Source organism: Triticum urartu, chromosome 1A (assembly GCF_056163025.1).
Source record: "Triticum urartu cultivar PI428250 chromosome 1A, HENAU_Tu73, whole genome shotgun sequence".
In the NCBI taxonomy this organism is placed as follows: Eukaryota; Viridiplantae; Streptophyta; class Magnoliopsida; order Poales; family Poaceae; genus Triticum; species Triticum urartu.
The window spans coordinates 572,690,061-572,702,034 of NC_141873.1; the positions used below are offsets into that span (position 1 = coordinate 572,690,061).

Below are 11,974 nucleotides of genomic sequence, written 5' to 3' on the forward strand. Positions count from 1 at the left end.
ACCTAGGCACATCAGAGAGGTCAGCATGCCGGTCTAAATCCTATGGCGCAGGGGTCTGGGCCCATCGCCCTTTGCACACCTGCATGTTGCGAACGCGGCCGGAAGCAGACCTAGCCTAGCAGGCGTTCCAGTCCAATCCAGCGCGCGCCGCTCAGTCGCTGACGTCACGAAGGCTTCGGCTGATACCACGACATCGAGTGCCCATAACTGTCCCCGCGTAGATGGTTAGTGCGTATAGGCCAGTAGCTAGACTCAGATCAAATACCAAGATCTTGTTAAACGTGTTATCTTGAAATAACCGCGAACGCCGACCAGGGCTAGGCCCACCTCTCTCCTAGGTGGTCTCAACCTACCCTGTCGCTTCGCCACAAAGATCCACTCAGAGGGCCGTCGGGACAAACGTCCTTTCGGACCCAATCCATGAATCACTCCCGAGTACTCCTACGAGCCGACCCGTCTTTAGTCACCACAAGATCATATATTATGTATAGGTATATACCCGTGATCAACTCCCGAGTGATCACGGCCCGATAGTATAGCATGGCAGACGGACAAGAATGTATGGCCACTGATGATAAACTAGCATCCTATACTAAGCATTCGGGTTGCAGGTAAAGGTAACAACAGTAGTAGCAAGGACAGGCTATGCATCAGGATAGGATTAACGGAAAGCAGTAACATGCTACACTACTCTAATGCAAGCAGTATAGAGGAGAGTAGGCGATATCTGGTGATCAAGGGAGGGGCTTGCCTGGTTGCTCTGGCAAGAGAGAGGGGTCGTCAACACCGTAGTCGTACTGGGTAGCAGCGGCGTCGGTCTCGATGCCTAGCGAGAGAAGAGGGGGAAGAAACAATAAATATAATGCAAACAAATGCATGACGATGCATGACATGACAAAGCGCGATGCTTGGCGTGCCCTAACGCGGTACGAGGTGGCACCGGTGAAGGGGGGAACATCCGGGAAATTATCCCCGGTGTTTTGTGTTTTCGGGCAGAGGAGCCGGAGGGGGAAAGTTGCGTGTTCGCTATGCTAGGGATGCGTGGCGGACGAACGGGCTGCGTATCCAGATTCGTCTCGTCGTTCTGAGCAACTTGCATGTTGAAAATATTTTAATCCGAGTTACGGATTAAAAGATATGATTTTCTAAAGATTTTATTAATTTCTGGAATTTAATTAATTATTTAATTTAATTCGAAATTTGGATTTATGACATCAGCATGATGTCATGATGACGTCAGCAGTCAACAGGGGTTGACTGGTCAACCTGACCAGTGGGTCCCACTGGTCAGTGACACATTTTAATTAAAAAAATTAATTAACCTAATTAGTATTAATTAGGGGGTGGGCCCCACTATCATACTCTGCTAACTAATTAACCAAGTTAATTAGATTAATTAATAGATTAGCTAGGTTAGTTACTTAATTAGGATTATTAAACACAATTAATTAAGTCAATTAATTTAATTAATTGATTAATTAATATATTTATTTTCTAAATTCATTTTTTTTATTTTTTATTCGTTCTGGGGCAGGCCCCACTTGCCATAGGCACAGGGGGGGCACTTAGCGGGCGCGCGGGTTACAGGCGTCACCCGTTCAGGCGCAGTTCATAACAGGCGGCGGGCGTGAATGTCAGGGGCGCACCTGACTGGGCACCGGCGGCCACGGCAGGGTGATGGAGCAGGGGGCGGCCTGGGTGGGCGCGAGCCGGCGGCAGAGGTAGGCGGGGGTGGGGAGCAAGCAGCGCACAGGCCGCAGCAGCACACCGAGCACAACGGCGCGGTTAGGCGAGGGGTGGCTCGGCGGCGTAAGCAGCAAGCAGCAGCCATAGGCGGGTAGCGGTCGCGAGCTCCGGCGCGGGAGCGGAGAGCCACGGTGAGGGGCGTGCCGGTGAGGTAGAACAGCAGCAGGGGGCCAGCCACAGCGCGGGCGATGCGCGTGCGGGCGCGACGCCAGTGGGTGCCAAACGTGTTATCTTGAAATAACCGCGAACGCTGACCATCTTTAAGACACAATTGTTTTTATGCCTTTTTTAGAATTATTTTTTTATACCTAGGAGCACGTGTAGAGACGGGCTCTTGCAGAGCCCACTCCTTGACTTTGTCAATGCCTCTCTCTCCTCAACATAAGGAGTACTACTTGCTATGCATGCATGCGGCGGGCAGCTGGCATCTTGAGGGGCCAGGGCGGTGAGATCAGGCTCCGGAAGCGGTCCGGACTCCAGCATGGCTCACCTCACATTATCACCATATATTTCTTGGAGTCCGTGCGCGGCGGGTGGGCGATCTCTTCTCCCTCCCCTGTTTCTCTCTTCTCAGTCGACGCCCACCGAGTGATTAGATTTCGGCTATCGACGGTTTATTCAATCATGGTCCCACATGTTAGTGAAACTGCAAGACAACGCGTGTCCCCTCTGGTGAGCGGCGTGCGAGCCGTACTGTCGGGGTTGCGACGCGTACGAGTCGTAAGTGTGCCGCCTTTTCCTTTAGAACTTGCGAAGCGTAACATTTTCGCGTGATCGATCGATAGAAATCCAGAACAAAATGACGAGGGCGGTGCTTTCCCGCTCGTTAGGCGGGCTAGTTCGAGTGATATGACATGCTACAGTGCCGTCCACTTGCTTCATTTTTATGTAAGCAAGAGTTTACACTCTTACGCGGGAGGAGTGCGAAACACCGCGGATCCGATTTTGATCGAGGGATAACTGTCCCCTGCCAAATAATGGAGGATTGTTAGCGTTTATAGCATGATAGTTAGGGCATCTCGAGCACTGGCCCACAAATTTACACCGGCATCTGACCGAGGACACTGATGGATGCCATCCGATGCTGCCCGCATACCTTTCGACAACTATATGAACTAACCAGACGAAATTCGTGCAAACAAAGCAAATTTCAAATTAACCGGATGAAATTCATTACATTTCGAAAACTTTTCCTACAAACTGGACGAAATTCATTACATATTTCGCACAAACTGTACTAAAACCTACTGTAAACCTAATATAAACGATCGCCGGCGCCCGACCACCATGTCCGGCCATGAACCCGAGAAAGCCGGCCATTGCCTTTGCCCCCTCCTCATCTGCGTCGATAACCTCCTCCTCCGGAGCACAAGGTTGTGAAGATTTCCGCCTCCACGTCACCCTCAAGCGGCTAATCGGCCGCTGATGTTTACCCCACCAAGCTTGGCGTCGACTGAGTGGAGTAGCGGTGGCCTTCCCAGGACCAGAGCGGCGGCGACCTACCGTGTACTACTCTTCCTCGCTGCCGGCTACGCCCGCGCACGCGCGCCGGCTTCGTGGTCGTGGCGGCGGAGGGTGGCCAGGGGGGTGCCGGCGATATCCTTCGTTTGCTCCTGCGACAATACATCGAAGAGAGGTTTGGAGCGTGCCCGGAGCGGAGCCACTGATGTCCCTCGTCTGCTCCCTCCCTCTTTGCAAACCGGAGCGGAGCGGAGCCGCGGACGGCAAAGAGGGGGGGCCGTTAGGTTTTTTTTGCAGCTCGTCAGTGGGGCCCCCTCCCTCTTTGCCGTCCGCTAGCCGACGGCAAAGAATCTTTGCCGTCTGCTAGCCGACGGCAAAGAACTGGCTGATGGCAAATTATGTCTTTGCCATCAGCCAGTTCTTTGCCGTCTGCTTTTTGGTAGCTGATGGCAAAGAGCTTCTTTGCCGTCTACTAGCTGACGGCAAAGAGCTGGAAGATGGCAAAGTAGCTGATTCCAGTAGTGCCTACATGACCAGACGCATCCAGCAACTTACCGACGCGGCCACATAGCAGCATGAAGCTGGCGTCCGCGCCGAGAGTCCTCCCCCGCGCCGAGAACACGGCGCGACGTCCCGAACACCGACCGCAGGCAACACCCGCGCGAGGAAATAAAAAGAGCCGGCTGCCAGCCGCAACCGGACTCGAATCTCCATCGAGCATGACGCTGAGGGGTGCCCTCGAGCCGTGGAGTGGCGGGGCAACCCCCCTCCTCCTCCGCCTCGTGGAGAGAGATACCCTACCCTGCCGCCTGTCACGCATCCGACTCTCAGCGGCCGGCTGGGTCGCCGTGAAGGAGTCGGCGAGAATGATGCCCGCCACCGAATCGACCGCCTTGCACGATCCTTGGCCCTGGAAGAAGAAGATGATGTCGGCCCGTCGTGCTTCGGCCCCCGCATCCGCGACGAGCCCTTCCCCAAAGGGTTCTCGCTCCCAAGAGACACGCCCAAGTACAATGGCTCCATGAAGCCGGAAGATTGGTTGATTGACTACTCCACCGCGGTTAGCATCGCAAACAGCAACAGGCGTGTTGCAATAAAATATGTGCCCCTCATGCTCCAAGGCACGGCGCGCACCTGGCTCAACAGCCTCAAGCCTTACAGCGTCAACAGCTGGCTAGACTTCACTGAAGCCTTCATCCGTAACTTCACCAGCACCTACAAGCGGGCTCCAAAGCCCCGACAGTTCTCCTTGTGTGTCCAAGGGCCCAACGAATCGACTAGCGACTACCTCACGATTTGGGCCGAGCTCCGCAATTCCTGCGAGGGAGTGCACGAGGTTCAAGCTATAGAGTACTTCACCGCCGGGTGCCGAGAGGGCACCCTCCTCAAGCACCGACTCCTCTGCGACGAGCCGACTACGCTTACGAGCTGCTGGTCATAGCCGACAAGTACGCCACGGCCGATTCCTCAATGAAGACCGAGCTCCGAGTAGACGCCTCCGGGAAGGTGCTCGCTCCAAGTCTCGAGACGCCGGCTGGAGAATCCAGCCGACGCCCGCACCAGAACGACCACAAGCACAAGGCTCCCCTGCCACCTTCCACCAGTCGGCAGGTGGCCACAGTCGAAGACGAACAACTCGAAGGGCGGCCCGCACCCAAGAAGCAGAAGGGCGGCAGGCCGGCTTCGCAGCCGGCTTTCTCCTACGAGCAAGCACTTGATGCCCCCTGCAAGTTTTACAGTGGTGCAAAGCCTTCAAATCACACAACCTGAAAATGTCATTGGCTCACACAGATCTCCAAGGGTGAGGGGATGGCACCACCTCCGCCTGCTGGTCAGCCGCCTCCGGCTCCTCCGCAGCCGGCTGCCCGACCAGCGGTCGGGGTAGTTCAGGACGAGTACCCCGACGAGCATGCCGCCTACGTCATCTTTACAAGCCAGCCAGAAGATCGGCGTAGCCGGCGCCGACAACACAAAGAAGTCAACGTAGTCGCCTCCAACAACCCAGAGTTCATGCACTGGTCAGAAAGGCCTATTAGCTGGAGCCGGACAGATCACCCAGAGGTGATGCCGTCTCCCGGCTCTTACGCATTGGTTCTGGATGCCACCCTCGCTACAGAAAGGCAAGCCGCCCGTTTCTCCCGCGTGCTGATAGATGGTGGGAGCAGCATCAATGTCCTATACCGTGACACCATGGAGAAGCTGAGCATGAAGACGAAGCAGCTCATGCCCAGTCGGACTGTGTTCCATGGCATCGTACCCGTCTTGTCCTGCTCCCCAATCGGCAAGATCAAGATAGATGTCCTCTTCGGGGACAAGGATCATTTCCGCCGAGAGGCGGTGTGGTTTGAAGTGGTGGATCTAGAAAGCCCTTACCACGCGTTGCTTGGCCGACTTGCCCTGGCCAAGTTCATGGTTGTACCCCATTATGCCTACCTCAAGATGAAGATACCAAGTTCCAAGGGCATCATCACCATAGCCGGAGACTACAAGAAATCCTCCGAATGTGCGGCTGCCAGCAACCGGCTGACCGAGTCCCTTGTAATTGCTGAAGAGAAGAAGATACTGGACTGAGTCGTGGCCATGACCGGCAAGCAGCCGGCCCTGTCCCCCGACCCCAAGGAATGTGGTGCCCAAGGTTCTTTTCAGCCGGCCAAAGAAATAAAGAGGGTACCTCTGGACCCAGATCACCCAGAAAGGTTTGCCACCATCGGGGCAAACCTGGACAACAAATAGGAAGGCGAGCTCGCCGATTTCCTCCGTGAGAATCGGGACATTTTCGCATGGTCCCCCAAGGACATGCCAGGTGTGCCGAAGGAATTCGCCGAGCACAAGCTACATGTCCGAGAAGGTGCGAAACCAGTCAAACAGCCTCTCCGCCGACTATCGGAGGAGAAAAGAAGGATTGTAGGAGAAGAGATAGCCCGGCTTCTGGCAGCCAGCTTCATTATGGAAGTTTTCTTCCCAGAGTGGCTCGTCAACCCGGTCCTCGTGCTAAAGAAAAATAACAAGTGGCGCATGTGTATAGACTACACTAGCCTCAACAAGGCTTTCCCCAAAGATCCCTCCGCCTTGCCAAGGATTGATCAAGTAATAGACTCCACAGCCGGATGCGAGCTGTTGAGCTTCTTGGATGCTTACTCAGGCTACCACCAGATAAAGTTGGATCCAGCTGACCACCTGAAAACCGCCTTCATCACACCATTCGGAGCCTTCTGCTACCTGACTATGACATTCGGCTTGAGAAATGCCGGTGCCACCTTTCAGCGTTGCATGCAGAAGTGCCTCCTCAAGCAACTCGGCAGAAATGCCCACGTCTATGTAGACGATATTGTGGTGAAGACGGAGAAGCGCGGCACCTTGCTGGAAGACCTCAGAGAAACATTTGAAAACTTGCGCCGATTCCAAATCAAGCTCAACCCCGAGAAATGTGTGTTCGGAGTACCAGCCGGCCAGCTCCTAGGCTTCCTGGCCTCCGAACACGGCATCGAGTGCAACCCAATAAAGATCAAGGCCATAGAGAGAATGGATATTCCCACCAAGCTGCGGGATGTCTAGAAGTTCACCGGATGCTTGGCTTCCCTGAACCGCTTCATCAGCCAGCTCGGAGAGAAAGCCCTCCCCCTCCACCGACTCATGAAGAAGTCCACTCATTTCGAGTGGAACGACCAGGCGGACCAAGCCTTCCACGAGCTAAAGAAGATGCTGACCACGCTGCCTGTCTTGGCGGCACCGGCTGAAAAGGAGCCCATGCTCCTTTACGTTGCGGCTACTAGCCGGGTAGTCAGCACTGTCATCATAGTCTAGCGCCCAAAAGAAGGCCGGGCTCAGCCGGTTCAGAGGCCGGTGTATTATTTAAGCGAAGTCTTATCCACCTCGAAGCAGAACTACCCACACTACCAGAAGATGTGCTACGGTGTGTACTTCGCTGCCAAGAAGCTCAAGCCCTATTTTCAAGAGCACCCCATCACGGTCGTGTGTACTGCCCCGCTCACCGAGATCATAGGCAGCCGGGATGCATCCGTCCGAGTGGCCAAATGGGCCATTGAGCTGGCCCCCTACGCGATCTTCTACCAGCCCCGCACCGCTATTAAGTCCCAGGCACTGGCCGACTTCCTCGTCGATTGGGCCGAAACCCAATACCTGCCACCGGCTCCCGACTCCACTCACTGGCGGATGCACTTCGATGGGTCCAAGATGCACACCGGCTTGGGAGCCGGCATCGTCCTCACCTCTCCCAAGGGCGACAAGCTCAAGTATACATTGCAAATTCATTTTGCCGCCTCCAACAATGTGGCCGAGTATGAGGCGCTCATACACGGGCTCCGGCTAGCCAAAGAGCTCGGCATCCGCCGGATCCTGTGCTATGGTGACTCGGATTTGGTGGTCCAACAGTCATCCGGTGACTGGGACGCCAAAGACGCAAACATGGCGAGCTATCGTTTCCTCGTCCAGCAAATCAGTGGATATTTTGAAGGATGTGAGTTCCTTCATGTACCACGTGCCGACAACATGCAAGCAGATGCCCTGGCACGAGTAGGATCCACCCGGCAAGCCATACCAGCCAGCGTTTCTCTCCACCGCCTCCTCAAGCCGTCTCCAGAATCTGATTCCATCTTCGTGCCGCCTGACCCCAACGCAGTCGGATCCGACTTGGGAAACCAAGTAGGTGGCGTGGGGACTCCAACAGGCGGCCCGGGGACTGCCATAGTCGCACCCGGCCCGGGGAATTTGGAACTCGGCCCGGGGGCTACTGCAGCCGGCCCGGGGACTACATCAACACAACAGGTGGTGGTCGACTCCAACTTTCACCACCTAGCCCACCCGCCCCTATCACAGTGGCAGTCCTGACAATAGAAGAAATCACCGCTCCATCATGGGCCCAGCCCATCCTCAACTTCTTAGTAAACAGAGAGCTGTCAACCGACGAGATCTCGGCAAGACAAGTTCAACGCCGATCCGGAGCCTACACAATCGTCAGCCGAGAGCTTGTTAGACGCAGCGTCACTGGAGTCTTCCAGCACTGCGTCGAACCAGAGAAAGGCATAGCAATCCTCAGGGACATCCACCAAGGCGAATGCGGCCACCACGCAGCCTCAAGATCACTCGTCGCCAAAGCTTTTCGCCATGGATTTTTCTGGCCGACTGCTTTGGAAGACGCCAAGGAACTAGTCAAACACTGCAAATGGTGCCAAGTTTTCAGCTCCAAGCAACACCTGACGGCTTCTGCACTCAAGACCATCCCCCTCACCTGGCCCTTTGCCGTCTGGGGGCTGGACATGGTGGGCCCGTTCAAGATGGCACGCGGCGGCATGACACATATGCTCGTCGCTGTGGACAAATTTACCAAGTGGATTGAGGCAAAGCCGGTCAAGAAGCTGAATGGGCCGACTGCCGTCACCTTGATCGCAGATATTACAACCCGATATGGCGTACCGCATAGCATCATCATCGACAACGGCACAAATTTTGCAAAGGGAGCACTGGCACTTTTCTGCGCAACACGCGGCATCCGGCTGGACCTAGCGTCCGTTGCCCACCCGCAGTCAAACGGCCAGGTCGAGCGAGCAAACGGCCTCATCCTCTCCGGCATCAAGCCCCGACTGGTCGTGCCACTGGAGCGTTTGGCCGGCTGTTGGCTCGACGAGCTGCCGGCCGTCCTCTGGAGTTTGCGCACTACCCCAAACAAGTCAACCGGCTTCACCCCTTTCTTCCTTGTATATGGTGCCGAGGCTGTCATCCCAACTGACATCGAGTTCGACTCGCCTCGGGTCACCATGTACATGGAGGCGGAAGCCAAGGAAGCACGAGAAGACGGTGTTGACCTGCTGGAAGAGGGCCGGTTGTTAGCTCTCAGTCGGTCCGCCATCTAGCAACAGGGTCTGCGCCGCTACCACAGCCGGAAGGTCAAGCCAAGATCTTTCCAAGAGGGCGATCTTGTGCTCCGGCTGATCCAGCGAACAGCCGGCCAGCACAAGCTTTCGGCCCCTTGGGAGGGCCCCTTCATCATCAGCAAAGCTTTAGGCAACGACTCCTACTACCTAATCGATGCGCAGAAGCCGAAGGCACGCAAGAGAGATGATTCCGGCAAGGAGTCGGAACGACCGTGGAACGCCAATCTCCTCTGAAGATTTTACAGTTAAAAAACAGTACGTAGCACAGTACCTTTTGTACTAAGTACGAGACAAGGGGTGCCCCGAGGAGCGCTCGGGGACTACCCTCTTTTATCTATGAAAGACGAGTATCACGCATACGATTATGTTACTACACTTGCTTTCTTCATCCAGCACCGGGTTCGACTAGTCGGCCCGGTGACTCGCCGCCTCAAGTTATATCTGTAGTTCCACCTGCAGTCAGACAAGTAGTGTGCCAGCACCCAAGCCCCCTCTTGCCAAAAAGTCACAGCTCGAAGAACCGACTGTCCGACTGGCAAGAGCCAAGGGCAGGAAAGGATGCCCACGCAAAAAACGGCTAAGGACCAACGAACTTATATAACGTGAGCTGGCCTCCCACCCGCCAGCCGGCTACCAGAGCAGCCGGCTGGCCGGCTTCCCGTTCACCTTGCTGCAATCTGAGAAAGCTCGAGTACTTGCCTTCCCAAAACGACCAAGTCCTTCTCCGGCCACAGACTGCAGAGCAGCTGTCCGGCTGGGAAGGCGGCGGCCAAGGGAAGGCGGCAGAGGAAAAAGCCAAAGGATAAAAAGCAAACAAAAACGGAAGCCAAACACATGCATAATATTTACACAAAAGACCTTCGAAAGGCCAGCATTCAACATAGTCTGAATACACCCCCAGTGGGTGGAACTGCGCAAATTTAAAGATTGTTGAAAAGAGTAAACAAGCAGGAAAGCAAGGACGGTGGATCAAGCTAGGGGTACAACGGGCGAGTTGGGCAGGTTGGCGGAGTCGACGGTGCCGGCTGGAGGAGTGACCGGCTGGCGAGTCTCGGCATCGTTGCTGGAGGCACGATTGGGCTGAGGCGGGATGGTCGCTTCACCATCCGGCGCAGCATCTTCATCATCCTCTCCCTCTTCCCCTTCGCCCTCATCACTGGAGGCAATCTCCTCCGCTGAGTCCTCACCTTCGGTCGGGTTCATCCCGAACCACTCCTCCGGCTGAGCGACACCGGCGTCATCCACCTCAAGAGTAAAGGCGCTGGTGTCGGTATACTCGGCGATCGCCGAGGCGCGCTGGATGATAGCCGGCCGCACCGCCTCCAACTCCTCGTCAGCCTCCTGCCGCCAGGTGCTCAGCTGGTCTAAGTTCAGCCCTGGATACCAGGCTCGAACGAACTCCAGTGCCTGCCCTGGCCAGACCGGGCCGCTGACGCCTTCCAAGCCTCGAAGCGGCCGACTGCGACCTCCAGCCAGTCGGCGGTCCGACTTGGCGTGCGCGGGATCACCTCGCTGGGCCAGAGGGCGGCCAGCACTTGCGCCCCGGCGCGCTGAAGACGGCGGAGCATGCGGTGGGCCGGCTGCAGGCGGGCTTGAAGCCCCAGAAGCTGCTCCTCAAGTGACCGGCTGGCATCCGTCGCGATCTCGGCCCCCGCCTGCCGTCACGCGTCGCGGTAGGCCTCGATGGCTTGGGTGGCGGCGGCTGAGTAGCCGGGAAAGTAATCTGCACAAAGAGGAAAGCAGTGGCACAAAGTCAAAAAATGAATCAGATAGTAGAAGGCAGGCAAGGAAGCAAAGAAGAAGGCGGCCTACCATCAATCAAGTCTTCCACCCGGCTGTAGCCTTCGCTCAGCGCCTGCCTCACTCGGCCCAGTTTCTCGCCTCGGTCTCATATTCGGCTTTGAGGGCGGCCTCGCTGTCCTGTGCCGCCTTCAGGGCCGCCTTGTGGCCCTCCTCCTGGTCGGCCAGCTTCTTGGCCAGGCGATCATGCTCCTGGGCCAAGGCGGCGCACTCCGCCTCCTTGGCACCAAGGGCGGTCTGGGCTCCGCTCAGCTGGCTCCTCAAGTCGGCATTGGCCCCTACAAATATGAAGAAAGAAGTCATCAGGAAAATATCCGACCCGACTACTCGATAGTCGGCCCGAATCTCGGGGACTACCCCAGTGGGTGCGCTGACGTGCCCCCACTTAAAAGAAAAACGAAGCACTTACTCCGGCTCTCGTTCAGATCAATGGCTTTCTGATTCAACTCCTGGGCCTGGGAGTTGAAGGCGGCCGCGCGAAGGTTGTGGTACTCCTGCAGATAAGGGACGCGAGTGAGAACAAGACGTCAATCAAGCTTTCCAAGAAGTTCCAAGCCGCCTGCTCAGCAGCCGGCTCGGAACTCGGGGACTACACCCAGTGGGTGCGCTGACGCGCCCCCACGGAAGAAATCAAAGCAATCGACAAGGAGCAGGAGGACTCAGCCGAATAACCGACCGCGTCGTGAGAAACTCCTGGGTGTACTGCTTCAGCGCGGTGGCTTGGGCCTGAAGCCGGTTCCGGACGTCCTGCGCCGCCACATTCAGCACGGCCGTCCCGCCACCCGGTGTCCACCCGGACGAGCTGTCGCTGGCCGCTTCTAAGTCCTGGGCCGACGAGCCGGCGTCCATGGTTTTCTGCGCGTCCGGCGCTGAAGTCGCCTTCCCCGCGCGCCGGCGAAGCGGTGACGAGATCACAAGATCCCCTCCCACGGTCGGCTCGCCTCCAGCCGGCTACACGGGCGGCACTTCAGGCCGGCTTCCTCGGTCCGCTCCAATCGGCGGCGATGGCGCCACCTCCCTCTCCATCTCCGGCTGGCTGCGGCCGGCCTCCTCGAACGGGGGCACAGGGGTGTCAG

At 56.6% G+C, this 11,974-nt stretch overlaps 1 protein-coding gene across 1 annotated transcript; it reads right to left on the bottom strand.

Moving 5' to 3' along the window:
- Positions 1-10,067: 10,067 nt before the first annotated feature.
- On the bottom strand, positions 10,068-11,747 carry LOC147992897 (uncharacterized). The gene is made up of 4 exons (XM_087539173.1): positions 11,550-11,747; positions 11,308-11,392; positions 10,980-11,176; positions 10,068-10,439 (listed from the first exon to the last, which is right to left on the bottom strand). Exons 1-4 carry the CDS (start codon positions 11,745-11,747, stop codon positions 10,068-10,070), a joined length of 852 nt encoding a protein of 283 aa, XP_087395299.1.
- Between the last annotated feature and the right edge of the window lie 227 nt (positions 11,748-11,974).